We start from the raw sequence: 20,254 nt of genomic DNA on the forward strand, positions 1-20,254 counted from the left end.
TAATATTCATGAGTCAAGCCTTTCCTGGCGCACACTCACAAACGTCTGCCTTTCAGCCAATCAGAGAGTATTACACGGTGACTGTACATTACGTAATTAATATTCATGAGCAAAAGGCTTACCATAGTAGGATTTGTTGATTCGCTTCCGGGAAATCTGGACTGAAGCGTATAAAGAGCTTTGGAGCACGTGAGCATCATGCCAGCCAATGGGATGCGGCGCATAATATGGGGCCGGGACTCTTTAGTCAGGCCGTTATAGTCCTTATCATAAGAAGACGCAGGTGAGTTTTGATCTTATAAATAGATTTGTGCAGCAGATTTGACGCGACCGCGAGCGTCATGCAGCTTATAAACCATGCGTTTGGTTGTTATTTATATGAGGAAACAATCTGGCCAGTCACTACAGACAGATCAGCCTTCAACGCACTTGCTGCATGACATAAACTGTTGTGTTTCTTCAGGTCGTGTCGCTATGTTATACTCGTTTAAATATGTATTATATGTTTCTCTTGTTTCCAGGCTATTCATAAAACCATACAGTATATTTGACTTATATAATATCGTTTGCATGGTTCTGTGTCTTCTGGACATATTTAGACGACTAAGTTACTATGTTAAGGTATTTTCTCTCAGTGGACAAATGTTAGTCTGCTGAAAATATATATTTTTGATAATTATTAGTGTCACAAAACTTTATTTTCTAATTATTGAATGCTTATGCATACAGATCTAATGACTTTATACTAATTAATGTATAGAGTGGGGGAAAACACCCCCCTTAAGGACTGTGTTTTTAATTTGTATTTTTTGTGAAACAAAAGTTAAATGTGTTCAGAAAAGTTATCATAGTTTTGACAATGACATTATTAACCAAGTATGAAAAAGGGTTTGAAACCAACAGGGTTTTCATGTTATTAGATTTTAACACAAATTGGTTAAAGGGGTGTTGCCCCCGTGGGTGGGGTAAATGCCCCCCAGTCTGACAAAGCAATTTGATTTATACATTTACAGCAAAATCAGAGTACAGACTGTTGTAGCTTAAAATTGGAAGATAATATAATCAAGAATTATGAAGTACAAAATTATAATAGCCTGTTTGAAAAATGATGTTAGCTGATGCTAACAGGCTACCTGATGCTAACTTGAGGTAATTGTTAAATATTAAGTCCAAATATTTTTATTCAACCAACTAGTTAGAATGCATTTGATGGAAAAACAAAGGATTTGATGTTCAGAATAGAGTAACTACAATAATTAAGTCATGCCCCCTGGGAGTATTTTACTGCACAGACTATGCCTGACTATATATATATATATATATATATATATATATATATATATATATATATATGCATACACGCACACAGTGGTGTGAAAAAGTTTTTGCCCCCTGTTTTTTATTTATTTATTTGCATATTTGTCACACTTGAATGATTCAGATCATAAAACTAATTTTAACATTACACAAAGATAACCTGAGTAAATACAAAATGCAGTTTTGAAATAACGATTTCATTTATTAAGAGAAAAAAAGATGTCCAAACCTGCCTGGCTTATATTAGCTTTACAGTATAGACGGGGAAATAGTTTGTCGAAATAGTGTCATTCTCCTCTGGCCAGACAAAATCAGCAGTTTAAATCTAGGCTAAAGCAGAATCAGATTGTGCAAAGGACTCATCTGGTTCCTGTGGTCTTGTCCCGATGGCCGTCTAGGAGACAGGGTCTTCACTGGGGATCTGTCTCTGGGGCTCATCTAGTTGTCCTGGTCTCTGCTGATGTTCAGGGCTGTAGAGGCCATCTCTAGGTGCTGATCCACCATCTGATCTGGATACGGACTGGATCTGGGTGGCTGCAGTGACCTCGGAAAAAGAAAGAAACAGACTAATATTAGCGTAGATGCCACTCTTCTAACAATCTAACAAGGACATCAGGTGTTTTGGGAAGTGTTACCGATTCCGGATGACCTAATTAATGCAGCCTAACAATCCTTTAACGGATTTGAATTATAGAAATGCGATAGTGTATTATGTGTAAGCCAGGTTAAAGAGATGAGTCTTTAATCTAGATTTAAACTGACAGTGTGTGTCTGCTTCCCGAACAGTGTTAGGTAGATTGTTCCAGAGTTTGGGCGCTAAATAGGAAAACAATCTCCCGCCTGCAGTTGATTTTGATATTCTAGGTATTATCAAATGGCCAGAGTTTTGAGATCACAGCGGACTGTAGTGTGATAATAGCTCACTCAAATATTGAGGTGCCAAACCATTCAGAGCCTTATAGGTAATTAGCAAGATCTTAAAATGTATATGATGTTTAATTGATAGTTTTCAGTCATGTGACCAGCTCGAAGAATTGAAGGGCAAAACATCCATAGAACTGCTGCACAAGCGTGTCAATTTATCATCTGTTTCCCAGCCGCAAATATTTAGATCACCGCTCAAAAGAATAAACAAAGGTATTTCTGAACAAAATGCAAGTTTTGGCCATTTGCAATCCATATTAAGCACCCGCGGCAATATTTCAATCATGAACAGTGCGACAAAACGTTGTAAAAACACTTAAAGGTGCTTTAATATATTTAAAACAGTAATATTAAAAGATCAGATTCAGTAATCACCACATTAATGATGCACAGTTTACACAGGCAAGCAGATGAGGCCGGGAACATGAAAGCAATCGGCTTAACGGTTCAGTGTTTTCCTTCTAATGTTTTCTACGGGAAGCCATTTAATGTGAAACTTTGCACATTGCGTTTATATGCTGGCTTCATCTTCTTGCCTGTACAAAATATACATCATCAATAAGGTGTCCACTGACTCTCGCCTTTTAATATCTGCGTAAAGATAGCTGGCGGTCAGTGCAGCTAAGCTTCGTTTTGCCCGCCAGGTGGGCGTTCCTATGAGGGTGTGACCTCACGTGAAACCTATCAATAGGGAGCCAGTGCAGTGTTGTCAGAACCGGGCTAATATGGTCATACTTCCTGGTTCTAGTAAGAACTGTAGCTGCTGTATTTTGAACCAGCTGGAGTTTATTTATTAAATGTGCAGAGCAACCACCCAATAAAGCATTACAATAATCTAGCCTTGAGGTCATGAACACATGAATTAATATTTCTGCATTTGACACTGAGAGCATAGGTCGTAATTTAGATATATTTTTAAGATGGAAAAAATGCAGTTTTACAAATGCTAGAAACATGTTTTTCGAAGGAAAGATTGCTAGCAAAAAGTACACCTATTCCTAGCTGATGACGAAGAATTTACAGAGCAGCCATCAAGTATTAGATAGTGGTTATTATATGCAAACGTTTTTGGTCCAATAATTAACACCTCTGTTTTTTTCAGAATTTAGCTGTAAGAAATTGCTAGTCATCCAGTTTTTGATATCAACTATACATTCCGTTAGTATCTCCCAAGAGTAACATGTAAAGCGTAAAAAGTAAGGGGCCAAGTACTGAGCCTTGAGGTACTCCATACTGCACTTGTGATTGGTATAATACCTCTTCATTTACTGCCATGAATTGATGGCGGTCAGATAAGTACGATTTGAACCATGCCAGTGCACTTCCTCTAATGCCAACATCATTTTCTAGTCTATTTAAAAGAATGCTGTGATCGAGCCTGACTGGAAATCCTCACATATTTATGTTTTCTCTAAGAAGGAACATAGTTGTGATGATACTACATTTTCTAATATCTTTGACAGAAAAGGGAGATTCAAGTTGTGTTTTTTTTAATGAGAGGCTTAATAACAGCCAGTTTGAAGGTTTTTGGGACATATCCTAATGACAATGATAACGTTTCAGGGATGACAAACACGAATGTTAAATTTACGCGAGTGAATCCATTAAATCATGCCGCGAGTCACTGCTATGATTGACAGTGGCAACGGGATGAATCATCTGACGAGCCGATGTCAAAATAGAGCTAAAATTGAGACTAACAAAACTACAGCAGCAACAAGTCTGTGTCGGATAAAACTTAAACTTGTAGTTATTTAATTAAATCTAGTGCTGCATGCATGATGCACTAGGTAAATAAATGAAATCATCATTTAAATCTGCGTTTTGTATTTACTTGCACTATCTTTGTGTAATATAAAAAATAGTTTGGTGATCTGAATCTTTTAAGTGTGACAAATATGTAAAAAATAAAAATCCCCAAAAAACATGAAGGGGGCAAAAACTGTTTCTCAGCACTGTGTGTGTATATATATATATATATATATATATATATGTATGTAATTCTGAAAATATTATTGTATTTTTCTTAAAAAACACATACATACTATCTACAGGCCCTACTGTTCTCATATCATATATATACAGTATATGATGTTCTACCAAACATCACGCTTTTAAACACTTTTTTCTTACTGCTGAAAATGAGATCATTTACTGTGAAATTTGTTTTCTCTCCGGTACATCACCAGTGTAAGTTTTGCATCACTCTTGCCAACGTAGTTCATAGTTACAAAAAATATATATATATATTCAATGTTCATGTTCATGTTATGTGCTAAAATTTCATTGACCAATATACAAATCTTTCTCGTCTTAACCACAAGGATAAGGCAGCCATGCAGCCTATGAATATGTATATGGTTCCCAATCCAGGAATACCAAGCTGTCCACCGGGATTAGAATACCTGACACAGGTTAGTTAACATTTCATTTAATAATTTAATTTAAATATATATATATATATATATATATATATATATATGGGTCAATGACGTGATGCCTACATTTTCGCCTAATGCATTTTTTTTCAGTTAAAAACTGGTTTAAATGCATAAAAAAGATGTCATATATATGAAGGGCCTCTCCCATGTATGAACACTTTAACTTTTCAAAAAACATTAGTTATTTGTAATTTTTCTGTTATTCAAAGTGTCAAAATATCATGTGATGCGACCGTCCGGCCATAACGTTTTTTTTGTAAAAATCTTTTAAATTACCCTAAATTTACATTTACATTTATATTTAGTAATTTTGCAGATGCTTTTATCCAAAGCGACTTACAATTGGGGAATATATAAAGCGATTCATCTTGAAGAGGTAATCAGACAGAGGAAGTGCTCGTAACACCAGTCTCAGGCATTGTTCAAATAAGTACAAGCTCGCAAGGGAAGGAATAAATAACAAAGTTTTTTTTTTTTTAGTTTAGGATGAAGTCAAATAGTGTCGAAAGAGATGAGTTTTCAGTTGTTGCTTGAAGATTGACAGGGATCCGGCGTTCCGGATAGGGGTGGGAAGATTATTCCACCAGCCAGGAATGGTGAACGAGAATGTTCTGGAGAGTGATTTTGAGCCTCTCTGTGATGAACCACGAGGCATCGCTCACTAGCAGATCTCAGACTTCTGGAGGGGATGTAGATTCGTAATAGTGAGTGGAAGTAGGCGGGTGCTGAGCCTGTGGTTGTTCTATATGCAAGCATCAGTGTTTGGCATAATTTCTAAAGTGTTTCGTAATACTGTATACAATTGCAAAGCATTTGTATTTATATCTCCATCATAATATACAAACAAACTTTGTCAGATGATTTCCATTTTATGAAATATCATGTGGTGCGACCTTCAAGAAACTACCATTTTGGGACTTTTATGTTGAAATCCATTCAAAGATAAGACTTTGCATCATATACCAATTTGCGAAGCACCCATGGAAGCATCAGGCAGGTTTGTAACTCTCTTCCAAATTTGGAAAAAAATCATATTTTTAACTGCTGGTATGTAGTTACCACATTTGGATATCATGTGGTATGACCTCAAAAACAATTAATAATAAGTTATTTCTGCAATTATTTATTTTCATTATACATTTCATAGTGACTTCCATAATTTTCATAGTTTTTTTTTTTCAGCATTAATTTGATTATTTAATAATGAGAGATTTGTGGACACAAATGTTTTTAGATTTGTGGAGTTAAATTAAGATTAATACATAAAGGGGTAATACATGGGATTATTATTCAGTACTTCCATGATTTAGATATATATTTCAGACGTCTTTGCTTTTCATTAAAACCTATAGGCATAGGCTAATTAATTGAAACAATTCAAAATACAATTTAAAATAAATATTTTAATACATTTTAATATTAAATTTGTCTACTGTAATGACACTTTAAATATTAATAAGAATTATATCAAAAGTCATTTATGAATTCTGTACATTTAAGGGGGAATCTTGCCCCAGTAGTCAGGGTAAGATGGCATCTTTGAATAATTATACATTTTGTTCTATAACAACAGAATTATAATAACAGCAGGGTTGAGCCTGGTCAGTACCTGGATGGGAGACCTCCTGGGAAAACTAGGTTGCTGCTGGAAGAGGTGTTAGTGAGGCCAGCAGGGGGTGCTCACCCTGCAGTCTGTGTGGGTCCTAACGCCCCGGTATAGTGACGGGGACACTATACTGTAAAAAGCACCGTCTTTCGGATGAGACGTTAAACCGAGGTCCTGACTCTCTGTGGTCATTAAAAATCCCATGGCACTTCTCGTAAAGAGTAGGGGTGTAACCCCGGTGTCCTGGCCAAATTCCCTCTACTGGCCTTTGTCTATCATGGCCTCCTAATAATCCCCATCCACTTGATTGGCTCTATCTCTCTCTCCTCTCCACCTGTAGCTGGTGTGTGGTGAGCGCACTGGCGCCGTTGTCCTGTGGCTGCCGTCGCATCATCCAAGTGGATGCTGCACACTGGTGGTGGTTGAGGAGAACCCCCCCCCCCCCCCCCCCCATGATTGTAAAGCGCTTTGGGTGTACAGCAATACACAATAAATGCGCTATATAAATGCATCATTCATTCATTCATTCAGAATTAGCAAATAATTATATTTATATTCTATAGCAGCACATGCATCATCATTATCATCTTTTATCATGCACATAATAAACTCATATCTAAAGAGGTTACAATTTAAAAGTAAATGTATCTTGCCCTATGATGTTTGTAATATGTATCTCTAAAACATCTATCTATCTATCTGTCTATCTGTCTATCTATCTATCTATCTATCTATCTATTTATTTATTTATTTATTTATTTATTTATTTTCTGTTAGGTAGATCAACTGCTTATCAAACAGAAAGTTGAGCTTATTGAAGGTATGCACAACAGTTTTTTGTTTTTTTTACAGACAGACCTATTTTTGCCCTAATACTAAATATGTAGTATGTAATGAATAAGACCTGTATGGTTTATGCAGCTTTGGCAGGTTTCGAGAGCAACAATAAATATGAGATCCGTAACTCCATGGGTCAGAACGTGTTTTACGCGGTGGAGGAGAACGACTGTCTCACCCGTCAGTGCTGCGGCCCGCTGCGATCCTTCACCATCCGTGTCCTGGATAACTTCGGACAGGAGATCATCACAGTCAGCCGTCCTCTGAAATGCATGTCCTGCTGCTTCCCATGTTGTCTGCAAGAGGTGATCTGCCTGGATGGCAAAAAAACAGCTCTGAAAAGCGAATTTAGTTCTGAGAATTGCCAGTCTCTTTGATATAGACCACAGAGAAAATATTAGAATATGTATGATTAATGGAGCAGTTTTGTTTATTCCTTCTTTTCACCCTCTTCTCTCTCTTTATTTCTCCTGTCTCAGCTGGAGATCCAGTCTCCTCCAGGGAACACAGTGGGATATGTTCTACAGCAGTGGCACCCTTTCTTCCCCAAGTTCACCATACAGAATGAGCACCGAGAGCCTGTTCTCAAACTCCAGGGGCCGTTCTGTGGCTGGAGCTGCCTGCCAGACGTGGACTTTGAGGTATAACGACTCAAGCACCTTGTGATCAAACGGTCACAGACAAGAACAATTGCTAACTCTCACTGAAAATGAATGGCTTTGTTGCTGTATCACACAGCCCTTAATTCCCTTGAAAGCTTTGTTTAGGCTGGTGAGTTGAGACTGATGTTTTACCAAAAACAAAACTAATTATACTTCACATAAAGAACATAAAGCCTACTTTAGTATTATTTTCAAGTAGGCACATGATCTACTCAAATTCTATTACCTGTAATATGAAAAAATAGCAATGCTTTGCAATGTATTCATACATCATTATACTATATGTTGTATCCTTGATTATGCAAGTTTTTATGGAAGCCCTTTATCTCACAATTCAGACTTTTTTTCCCCCTCCTAAACTCCTAAACTCAGAATTGCAAGATATAAATTCACAGTAAAAAAAAATGCAAATAATAATAAATATAAATAAGCAAACAAAAAACCCACTTACTGTTTTACTGCGATTCCAAGTTAGTATTGCACAATTTTGCAATTTGTATCTCATAATTCTGACTGTTTTCTCTGAATTATGAATTTATATCTCGCAAATCTTTTTTTTTTTTTTTTTCCGTGACATAATTAAAATTAAAAAGGTAATTGCAGCCTTTTAACTCACAATTTTGTCTTTTTTCTCTTGCATAAAAAAAAACTGAATTGTGAGATATAAACTCAGAATTGCAAGAAAAAAGTGCGAATTGTTTCTTCTCTGAATTCTAAAACAGAATAATTTTTTCTCTGAATTCTAAATTGAAATCTCGCAATTCTCTTTGCTATTCTGCCACAGAATTTGTTTTTATCTTACATTTGTGACTTTTCTTACAATTACAAAAAAAGAAATAAAAATAAACCCACAGAATTACGAGTAAAAAAAAAAAAAAAAAGTATGAATTGTGAGATAAAAAGTTGTAATTTTTTTTTTTTACTTATATTGTTCTTAATACCCATTTTTGTAATACAGTCATTAAATTTGTAGGGGGAAATACTACAAAAATTGCATAAATAATTATGATAATAATAATCATTATAACTGTTGTAGAGACTTTTGAACTGTTAGGTTCTGATTGGCTAGTTGATGAGTAAACCGCCCTGGGTGCCGGTCAGAGCACCAATAATGAGGAGACAGGTGATCAGCTTTAGATGGTGTATTGGCAGAGAAAAGTCGGGCCACAGATGTACAATAAAAGGTGAAGATAGTCTGCAAAAAATTAGTACAATAAAGAAAATGAATAAACAATTATATAAACAACAATAAACATTCACTGTTACATAATGAAGCCAAAATATTCCTAATTCACATCAGTAATATTTCTCTATGAAGCATACGGTTAAATGAAGGGAAAGAAGGTCTTTCACAGAGTACTACAAGCCATGAGTGATAATTTGTCACTATGAACATACAGCTCCCATGTATGGATAGAATCGGGCGCATCTGAGCAGCATTTACATAAACATAACGCTCATCACTCATTCTGTAATTTAACAGCTCAACAGAACAACATCGCGTCATTCAAACATCTTTAAGAAACACTGTAACACATAACACTGGTTTACAACCAGATAATGAATGAATAATCACAAGTTAAGTAACATTCCCAGACTGAATAATACAGAACGATCGTTACAGGACATGTCTGGGCATGTTTGTCGGATACAGACGCATATAACACTGTTCTGATCACAAATATAAATAAAATCTGCTTACTGTGCGGTCAGTGACTAACACCTTGATATTAAATCTGCAGCAATCACCACGAACAAACTCAAATAATCATCCTTGTGCCATAGGCTCGAACAGATCACCCGAACACAGCAAACAACGGCAGCTCAAAAGAACTGCACTGCCCTCTTCTGTCATACTACGACTACAGTTTCAAATTAAAAGTCCCTCTTGCAGGAGCCTTTAATACAGCCGCCCCCAAAGATGCCATGCATCTTTGCTTCCAGAAAGGCGACTTAACTAGTCAGTATTGGGGCTTTAAGTCTATCCTTTGGTAAGGCCGGCAGGATTACCAGGCGGGCTACCGGTCTGGTATAGACGTGATCCTTTATCTGTACATCAGCAGACCTGATATGACCATCTGGACTTGGGTAGGTCTTGATCACTTGCCCTACAGGCCATAAACTCCGAGGTAATTGGGGGTCTACAATCAGAACAAATGTCTGCTCCTTTAGGTCGGGAGGAGAGGCTTGCCATTTCTGCCTGGTTTGGAGGCTAGGGAGGTAGTCCCGTATGAACCTGGACCAGAGTTGGTCTGCTAGGATCTGGGAGTGTCTCCAGTGCCGGCGACTCAACATCTCTGATTCGGGGTAAACGACTTGAGGCAGAGATCCATCAGGCCGCCCCATGAGGAGACTGTTTGGCGTCACCGGGTCAGCATCTGCCACATCTGACGATACATACCCCAAGGGTTTTGAGTTCAGGATGGCCTCTACTTCCAGCAAGACTGTCATTAAGACTTCCTCAGGAACTGATTGTGAACCCAAAACTGTGTACAAGGCCGATTTAACTGACCTTACTTCCCTCTCCCAAACTCCACCAAAATGAGGGGCTGATGGAGGATTAAAGTGGAAGTGGATCCTTTGGCGTGCAAGCTGACGCTGTATATCAGGAAGCAATGCGGCATATGCTTCCTGTAACTCCCTCTGACCCCCGCGGAAGTTTGTGCCTTGATCCGACCATAATTCTGCTGGTGTTCCTCTTCTCGCGATAAACCTTCTAAGGGCCATGAGAAATGAGTCGGTACTCATGCTAGGGAGTAGGTCTAAATGGACGGCTCTTGTGGTCAGACATTTGAAGAGAATGCCCCAACGCTTCTCAGTGCGTCTCCCGATTTTGACAAGTAGGGGTCCAAAGCAGTCCACTCCACAAGAATGGAAGGCAGGTTGGTAGAGCTGAAGGCGCGCAGCAGGTAGATCCGACATTTTGGGGATTGTCGGTTGGGCCCTCCAACGCTGACATTCTGGGCAGTCGCGTTGAAATCGGCGGACTGCTTCGCGGCCTCTGAGAATCCAATAGTATCTCCGTATTTCACCAAACAACCGTTCCGCTCCAGGATGATGTAACTGGTCATCATAATGGTGTATGATCAAACGAGTGACGGGGTGGCTAGGATCCAGAACCAGAGGATGTAACATGGAGTCTTCAATGCCTGCAGTTCTCCGCAAACGACCTCCCACCCTTATCAGACCACTGGACGGATCCATTTCAGGAGCTAGGGTAACTAATCGACTGCCGGACCTAACTGGCTTTCCTGTCCCTAACAGTTTATAATCCTCAGGGAAGGATTCCTGCTGCACCTGTTGGAGGATATGGACCTCAGCCTGGCGGTAATCCTCAGCCTCCGGAGAAGTCCCTGGAACCAAGTTGCTCCGAAGTTCTTGGGCGGTAACATCCAACAGTTCTTGCCAGGTGTTGTAGTTCCATTCATCAATCTTATCAGATGAGGGAGGAAAGGCACTGATCCCACAGAAAGTAGATTTCCGGAGTTCAACCTGGTCTATTCTGGTCTCAGTCTTAGGGATTACCGGCCATTCGTTGGGATCCTGAAGGAGAAAAGCGGGTCCTTGTGACCATCGGTTCGGTGCGGCCATGTATTGGAGAGGTCTTCCTTTCGTAAGGTCGTCAGCGGGGTTGTCCGCAGAGCCTACATAACGCCAAGAGCACTTGTCCGTCAGCTCCTGGATCTCAGCGATTCGGTTTCCCACGAAGACTCTGAAGCGACAGGACTCAGAATTCAACCACTGGAGGACCGTGGTAGAGTCTGTCCACAGGAAAATAGACTGGACATGTAGTGTTAACTCGGTTTCAAGTAACTTAGCCAACTGTGCTGCGACAAGACTTCCACAGAGTTCCAGTCTTGGAATCGAGTGAGCTCGTTTAGGAGTGACACGGGAGCGTGCTATAATGAAGGACAGGTAAGTCTGACCGCCCTGGTCGGTAGTCCGGAGGTAAGCCACCGCACCATATGCCTGCTCAGAGGCATCCGAGAAGATATGGACCTCATGGATAACATCATCCATCCCAACCTCAGGAGGGACATAAGGCCGAGGAAAGGAGATACAAGGAAGGGATTGGAGTTCCTCCTCCCATGCACTCCAAGACTGGAGGAGCTCAGGTGGCAAGTTGGGGTCATCCCACCCTCTCTCCTTGTTCCATAATTGCTTAATGATGACCTTCGCCCGAGTTGTATAAGGTAGAAGCCATCCCAGCGGGTCGTACTGGGTAGCTAGGACCTTATAGATGTTTCTCAAAGTTGGAGTCTTGTAGATCACAGGTCGGTGTTTGTAGGACAAAGTGTCTGTCTGCCAGTTCCAGCTCAGACCTAGTGTCGATTCAGGGACGTCTGATTTCTCCTGTGTCAACCACAGCTCCACACTCGCAGCGCGGGCATCGGATGGTAGATGACTTGGCACAGTAGGATCATTGCAGGCCCACTGGCGAATTTCGAATCCAGCTCCGAAAAGGATATGCCGTAGTCGATCAATCAAGTTCCGAGCCTCATCTGCAGTAGGCAGACTCTGCAGGCAATTATCGACATAGAAACACCTCTCCACTGAAAACCGAATTGCCTCATCAGTCATGGGGTGTTGCCGGACGTGGCGTTGCAGTGCATAGGTGGCACAGCACGGACTGGAAGTTGTGCCGAAAGGCAGGACCTGCCATTCAAGAATCTTGGGTGCCTCATCCATTTTCAGGTTCCGCCAAAGGAAACGGAGTAAGGGACGGTCCTCAGGTATAAGGCGAACCTGATGAAACATCGCCTTAATATCCCCACTCACAGCCACAGGATGTTCTCTGAAACGGATAAGGACGCCCAACAGTGAGGCTCCGAGCGTGGGTCCTGGCAACAGGTACTGATTAAGGCTTTGTCCTTGGTACTGATAGGAACAGTTAAAGACAAGGCGGAACTTCCCATTGTGACTAACGATGTGGTGAGGGATGTACCAACATTCAGGTGAGGCAGGTATAAGATCGGTCACCTCCCGAACAGCTCCTGTCTCAATGAGTTTCCTCATCTCCCCTTCATAGACCTCAGCTTTTACAGGGTCCTTCAGCAGACGCCTCTCAACACTACGAAGGGTAGGTAGGACTGATTCTTTAGGTGCATTCAACAAAGGCATGTCCTTTCGCCGCAGAAGGGGTGTAGCTAACCGATGGATTCCCTCCACTTCCAATATAAGAGTCTTACGGTCAAGCAGCTGAAGCGCCTCCTGATCCTGCTTGGACCGGGTTACCTCTTTGCCCTCCCACTGTGGAACTGTATCCAACTGCCACAGTCGTTGAACGTTCTGCAGTAACTCGTCATGAATTGGAGCCATGGAGGTTAGCAGGCATTGCTGTGGGGTAGGAGGACACCCCATGGAAGGTATAGGACCCTGGAGCGTCCATCCTAGGCGTGTGTGAACTGCAGCTGGCGCACCCCTGCCGCCCCATCGAACAGGCTCGGTTGGGGTTATGAGATGGGGCTGATCAGAGCCAATGAGAAGTAAGGGTTGGACATCCGTAAGGGTACGGATCGGGAGACCACGCAGATGTCTGTACTTCTGTTGTAGCTGTTCTACAGGGTAAGATTGGCGAGACAGGTTAAGACGATCGGCAGTAAAGGCATGATTGATCTGATAACTGGTCTGAGGTTTACACGGTGGAGAGATATGAAAGGAAATAGAGCAACCCTGAATGACCTGGACATCATCTCTCACTGTCCGCAACGGAAGGTCTTCTGGGACACCCTGAATGCCCAAGGCCTTAACTGCAGTGGAGAGTAGAATGGTCCTCTCCGACCCATCGTCAAGAAGAGCGAAGGTGTCCAAGGTTCGATCTTCATAATGCAGATTCACTGGAACCACTTTGAGCATAACCCGCCCTTTGACAGAGGGTTTATCCAGGAGTAACTTATCTGGGGAGGAATTCGTCAGGCAGCTCTTCTCCATGTTAGTTGAATCCTCCTTCTGGGAAGGACTGACATTCACTTCATGAAGAGGGCGGAGATGGATGCCTTGGCAGATGTTGCAGGGCTTTTTAAGGTCACATTGAGCAGCATGGTGGGCCCTAGCACAGCGCCAACAACGGTTGTTACTGCGAATCCATGTCCTTACCTGGTCGTTGGTAAGCTTAGCAAAGGATGCACACTAGCTCAGGTAATGCTCAGTCTTATCACAGAAAGGACAATAACGTTTCACTTTGGCAGGTTTGATTTGTGAAACAGGACCTTTCTGAGGAGCAGAAGTCTCAACCGGGAATTCTCCAATCCCATGCAAGATGGTCACAGTCCTCTTCCCAGAATCTGACTTGACATGTGAGCCTTTAGACATCAGCTCGGTATCGTAACTGTGGCACCAAGTTTCGTAATGGAGCCAGTTTGAAAGGTCATCCAGATTAGGGGTTGTGCCAGGTTGGCGGAACATATGGCGACGAAACTCAGCTCGCTGCTCAGGGGGGAGCTTACCCAGTAGACGCGCAACGTGGGACCCACAACTCAGCTCCAGCTCACCGTCATGTCCCAGGGTTTTCAATAGGCCCACTAGTGACTGCACCTGGAGAGCAAACCTCTGGAAGGCTGAGATATCACCTCGTTTTATGTCAGGGCTCTCAAGGACACTAGCAATCTTCCTTAAAGCTAGCTGATGCGGTTGGCCAAATTTATCATAAAGAGCGGCCATCGTATCAGTGAATGGGGTAGGTGAGTGCAGGTAAGCATCCGCTATCATTCTAGCCTCCTCAAACTTAAGGTGATCCATTAAGATCTGATACTTGAAAAGTTCAGTCCCGTCGGGAGGAAGCAGGTTCATCAGAGCTATCCGGAGACGAGCAAACTCACCAGGATCTGGCCGGCTGAACTTAGGAATCGAAGGAGAAGGTCCCCTGTATACATATTCAGACCCAGAATAAGGTGCTACAGGACGTAGGCCGGGCTCTGCCTTCGGTGCAAAGACTTTAGGATTCGAATGAGCCGGTACCGAAATGAATCGCGGAGAAACAGGCACGGTTGTGCGGTTAGCAGGCAAGGGCATGGCCGCAGATGTGAGTAACTCTCGAAGCTCTTTAGGGGTAGGAGGTGGGGGGAATCCACAAGTGTCAGGAGCATAAGGCTGAGGAGGGCGTGTTTCAGTAGCCGGGAACACAAATGAATACTTCCTAGTCTCTGGCACCACAGGTTGGTAGATAGTGGCACCCATATCCGACAGTGCAAGGTCACCCACCTGGTTCCTTAAGTCAACGTCAGGCTCAGGCCATGGCGGTGGAGGAAGATCAGCAAAGTTTCCATCCTCCATTAAAGGTGTGGATTCATATCGCCTCACAGGAGGACTGGATAACTGCCATGCCGGTGGCTGTGCTAGTGAGAGATTCTGGTCTCTAGCTTGACTAAGGTCAGCTCGAAGGGACTGAGCCACTTGAACTAATTCTTTCACTTCAGCACGGACTTCTCTCAGCTCCTTCAGGTCTGCCTGGAAAGCCTGATGAGTCTGCACTAGCTGTGCATGTTCATGACGTAGGTGCTGTAGCTCGCTGTCGTGTGCAGAGGTAATGAAACCAGCCGCTTGAGGTGAGAAGAATGATGGCTGATGGCATTCAGCATGCTGTGAAGGCTTATAACTTGAGGACTTGATCTGTGAGCCATCAGAACAGACCAGGTCACCACCAGGGGAAGTGGTGTATGGCTGGAAGGATGGTGGAGGAGTCCGATGGACAGGAGTCTCCCAGGGGTGAGGGACATCACACTCAGCAACAGGTCTGCCTTGAGTATACTGTACTTCATACTGCTGTAGGTAAGCAGGAGGACGTGTATGGCGTTTAGGGCGAGCACCTCCAAATATCTCTTCATCAGGATCCATTATATCAGAAGGGAATACTCATCCGGCTCGAAGGACCACTTTGTTGTAGAGACTTTTGAACTGTTAGGTTCTGATTGGCTAGTTGATGAGTAAACCGCCCTGGGTGCCGGTCAGAGCACCAATAATGAGGAGACAGGTGATCAGCTTTAGATGGTGTATTGGCAGAGAAAAGTCGGGCCACAGATGTACAATAAAAGGTGAAGATAGTCTGCAAAAAATTAGTACAATAAAGAAAATGAATAAACAATTATATAAACAACAATAAACATTCACTGTTACATAATGAAGCCAAAATATTCCTAATTCACATCAGTAATATTTCTCTATGAAGCATACGGTTAAATGAAGGGAAAGAAGGTCTTTCACAGAGTACTACAAGCCATGAGTGATAATTTGTCACTATGAACATACAGCTCCCATGTATGGATAGAATCGGGCGCATCTGAGCAGCATTTACATAAACATAACGCTCATCACTCATTCTGTAATTTAACAGCTCAACAGAACAACATCGCGTCATTCAAACATCTTTAAGAAACACTGTAACACATAACACTGGTTTACAACCAGATAATGAATGAATAATCACAAGTTAAGTAACATTCCCAGACTGAATAATACAGAACGATCGTTACAGGACATGTCTGGGCATGTTTGTCGGATACAGACGCATATAACACTGTTCTGATCACAAATATAAATAAAATCTGCTTACTGTGCGGTCAGTGACTAACACCTTGATATTAAATCTGCAGCAATCACCACGAACAAACTCAAATAATCATCCTTGTGCCATAGGCTCGAACAGATCACCCGAACACAGCAAACAACGGCAGCTCAAAAGAACTGCACTGCCCTCTTCTGTCATACTACGACTACAGTTTCAAATTAAAAGTCCCTCTTGCAGGAGCCTTTAATACAATAACCGTTGGTTCATCCATAGACAACTCTTATTTTTTGTGTTGTACTACTGAAGCATCTTTATGGAGAATATGTCAGTATGTAAATATATGATTAATAATTCAGCTCAGTTAAAACAATAGCTTTTAACTGGAGAGCTTCAGATTTGTACTTTTTCTGTCTTTCTATTTACGTCTACTGACTATTGGGCTCTTTCTATAAATTCCCACTAGGGGGAACTGTTGTTCAGCGGATGCAATATTTCAATAAGCATGGATTGACTTATTAGTTTCCCACAATTTCAATATTTTTAAATGGTGTTTACTACTTATCCTTTCCCCTTGAAGATTCTGACCATGGATGAAGTCAGCATTGGAAAGATCAGCAAACAGTGGACTGGACTTCTCCGGGAGGTTTTCACGGATTCAGACAACTTTGGGATCCAGTTCCCCATGGATCTTGATGTGAGAATGAAGGCAGTGATGATCGGAACCTGCTTTCTCATTGTGAGTATGAGTGTACAGAGAATATTGTTTGATAGCATGGCTTATGAATGACATATTTGATTTATTTAAATGTTTTTTCAGGACTTCATGTTTTTTGAGACAAATAACTAGTTGCTACACAGACGGTGTTGTAACGTCCAGCTCGAGTGAGAAGAGAAGATGTTTACCCTTGCATACATCTGTGAAATCCAATGGAATGCATATGAATATGAAGCAAGCAGTGTAGAAGAACGGTGATTGTAGAGACTGTGAAGTAGCTTCAGGTGTGTTTTCAACTGGTAATACTGATTAAAGTGTATTGTTTTATTGCTATTATTTTATTTTTAATCCATACATAACAGATAAATATAAATAATTAATGACATGAATTGCATTTAAAGGTATAGCTCACCCCAAAATAATTATATATATATATATATATATATATATATATATATATATATATATATATATATAAATGAATGAATAATAAATCTGCCATTGTTTATTCCAAAGTCATATGACATTTTTTTTTCTTCCATGGTCTTCCATCGTCTAACATGAAAGGAGCAATTTAAAAGCATGTTTGAAAGTGAATGGAAATGAGCCCCAAAAACCACCATGAAAGAAGCCATATGACAGATTTTTGTGAAGAAGAGACTTAAATTTAAAGAGTGAACTATAGCTTTAAGAGCTGTCCGTACGACTACGCATATTACATTTTGCAGTAATACCTGCGCTGAATGACCAATATACACCTTTACAACACAAAGTTATATTTTATTGTGAAATAGTATTTTTCAGCACTTCTAATTGTAATCAATAATCCCCATATATATAATTTTTTTTTTGTTGTTTGTTTTTTTTGCATGCATGCATGATGTTGCAAACAGCTAAAAAGTTGGTCAAAGTGGTCTGACAAAAAAATAGTCATGAGAATTGAGTGATTTGTTATTTATTGTGTGATTTAATTAGCTTATATATTGTTTGTTTGTTTTGTAGTGTTGACAAAACTTATAAATAGTAATATGTTTTTTTTAAGAATTTGTGAGCTTTATTAGTACATATTTTGTAGTACTCTGTGTCTCCAGAAGAGGGCAATGTTGATCTTTAAGTACACGCAAAATCGTCAACGTTTTAGTTCCTGAAATGTTCTTTTTTTTGCAATTTAAACATATCTACTGTATGTAATGCTTCATGAATGCCTGCTATAGTTGATGTTTGACTAACACAGAATGTATTTTTAGCAGGGCACCGTTTGTTTTTTATTATTTAATATTAATATTTAATATTTTGACATATTACTAATTCCAGTGTTGTATTATCTAGTGCAAACTAATTTTATAAACTGCACATGTTTGTGTAATCATTGTGTAGGCAATGTACTACTATTTGTGTGGTTTTAGTTATAATTCAACATGTTTTGATTGAATTTGTGTTTAAACCAAAAAAAAAAAAAAATGAAAAGGAAAGAAACCACACAATCGTGTCTTGCATAAACTCTCAACTAAAACAGTATTTGTTAAAAAAAAAAAAAAAAAAAAAAAAACGGATATTTGGTGGAAACTGAACATTTCTCCTCGAGCTACAGTCAACAAATCGGCAATAATGCCTCCTAATGAGCTGTGAGTTATGAATGCTGATGAAAGAGAACATAGCTTAACGTCATACAAAAGCTGTTTATAGGTTTGAGTAGAATTTATATTTATTACCATTTAGCAGTGTTTGTTCAGTCAAGCATGCCATCAATGGCTTTGATCTGACCTCGGCTTGTGAAGAAATTAACATTTTAAAACGTATTAGCGTGATGGAAACACACGAGGCACTGAACTCTGATCTGGAATGCAATAAAGATAATTATTTAGCTGAGGATTCAGCTCTCCTGGGCTCTGATATTCAGTTCTCATCCTGCGTCCTACAGGATAATGCCAAGCGCATCAAAGCAAATACTGCGCATATGCCATTCGTTATGTCTTAATGCTTGTTTTTTAATAGAATTATATTGAGTTGCAAACTAGAAAGACTATAACAGCATCCACTATTTCTGGAAACTAATAGAATGACCAGTTCAGCCCAAAATGCACATTTTAGCATCATTTACTCACCCGCATTGTTTTCAAAATCTGTTATTTCTTTCATGGAACATAAAAAATATCAGATGTTCTCAATGAAAGTAGGAAAAGCACTAGTCTTTGCATTTAACATTTCGCTCAACAGCTGGCTTTCACTGAATGGAGAAGACAGGTTAGATATTTTGTATGACTGAGGGTAAATGATGACACTGCAGACGGGTAGTTTCACTGTAATGTTCTATTACAATGTTATCTGTACTGTTTGTATGTACCAAATGATATTGTATAGTCCATTACACGTCCATGTATATTTAATCACCCATGTCTACGGGACACTGGGAGTTTATATTCACTTGCACAAACTGCTTTCAGGGAGCAAAATGGATTTTAGACGATGAAATAATATTGTGTCTCTGTAGCAGTCTTGTTATTAAAAGGAAGAATTTATAAGTCAATCAGATCAACTTGCTTTTATGGTTTCCTCAAAATAACAAGATTGGATAGAGTCGGCCAAGCAGGATGCTGACGTGAAGGTTTCCTCTCAGATGCTCCTGTGAAATATGGGTGAAGCTTGGTCTGTGTTCACTATATTCAGTACAGAATTTCAAAAAAAAATAAAAAAAGTCTATAAAATGGATTATAATTGCTCAGGTAGCATTACAGACCAGTGTTGCGATGCTTTACCACAAGCCGATATGAGGAACCTAAAATCTGATGACTGATTGAAGCAGCCCTGCACCCTTTGAAGAGCCTGCCTTTTTTCTGTAAACAGTATTATTACTGGCTAAAGGAGTTTTCCAAAGAATATACTAAAAAATGGTGTACAGACCAGTATGTAATCATGTGCAATGACCCAGATTTTATGATTTAAATATGTCTTTGTAATTGAACCAGCAAAGCTTTGAGAGCTGTTTTGTGCTTTTATGAAAGAAAACTCATGGTTTCCTTCTCTGCATGACACCAACATTTTTTTTTTCATTTATACATTCTCCTGAAGCTGTACCGGATTCTCCTGTGATGGGATCTAAATAAAGCGTTAATCATGGAACATGTCAAACCTTCAGAGCGGGGTTGGGTTGAAACAGCTAAATGTTTAGTTAATCTGCGATCGGTGTGAGAAGAACATCTCTGGCTTGTGTCTCCTCTCGTGTGTTATGACAGTGAAAGAAAATAGTCC

The 20,254-nt window shown here is 40.3% G+C and overlaps 1 protein-coding gene across 1 annotated transcript; it reads left to right on the forward strand.

The window, feature by feature from the left end:
* Positions 1-207: 207 nt before the first annotated feature.
* On the forward strand, positions 208-17,420 carry LOC306863136 (phospholipid scramblase 1-like). The gene is made up of 7 exons (XM_079406338.1): positions 208-283; positions 4,566-4,655; positions 7,066-7,108; positions 7,210-7,430; positions 7,605-7,766; positions 16,868-17,026; positions 17,108-17,420. The coding sequence occupies exons 2-7, from the start codon at positions 4,578-4,580 to the stop codon at positions 17,135-17,137; spliced, it is 693 nt and encodes a 230-aa protein (XP_079262464.1). The 5' UTR covers positions 208-283; positions 4,566-4,577; the 3' UTR covers positions 17,138-17,420.
* Positions 17,421-20,254: the final 2,834 nt, after the last annotated feature.

The sequence above is a fragment of the Barbus barbus genome (assembly GCF_936440315.1).
Source record: "Barbus barbus genome assembly, chromosome: 44".
Classification (NCBI taxonomy): domain Eukaryota; kingdom Metazoa; phylum Chordata; class Actinopteri; order Cypriniformes; family Cyprinidae; genus Barbus; species Barbus barbus.

Excerpts from the sequence above, each read along its gene's own strand:
- LOC306863136 (XM_079406338.1), top strand. The coding sequence starts at position 4,578 with ATGCAGCCTATGAATATGTATATGGTTCCCAATCCAGGAATACCAAGC. Across the intron at positions 7,431-7,604 it reads TCCCATGTTGTCTGCAAGAG|CTGGAGATCCAGTCTCCTCC; the intron begins GTGATCTGCCTG and ends CTCCTGTCTCAG. Across the intron at positions 17,027-17,107 it reads TCGGAACCTGCTTTCTCATT|GACTTCATGTTTTTTGAGAC; the intron begins GTGAGTATGAGT and ends ATGTTTTTTCAG.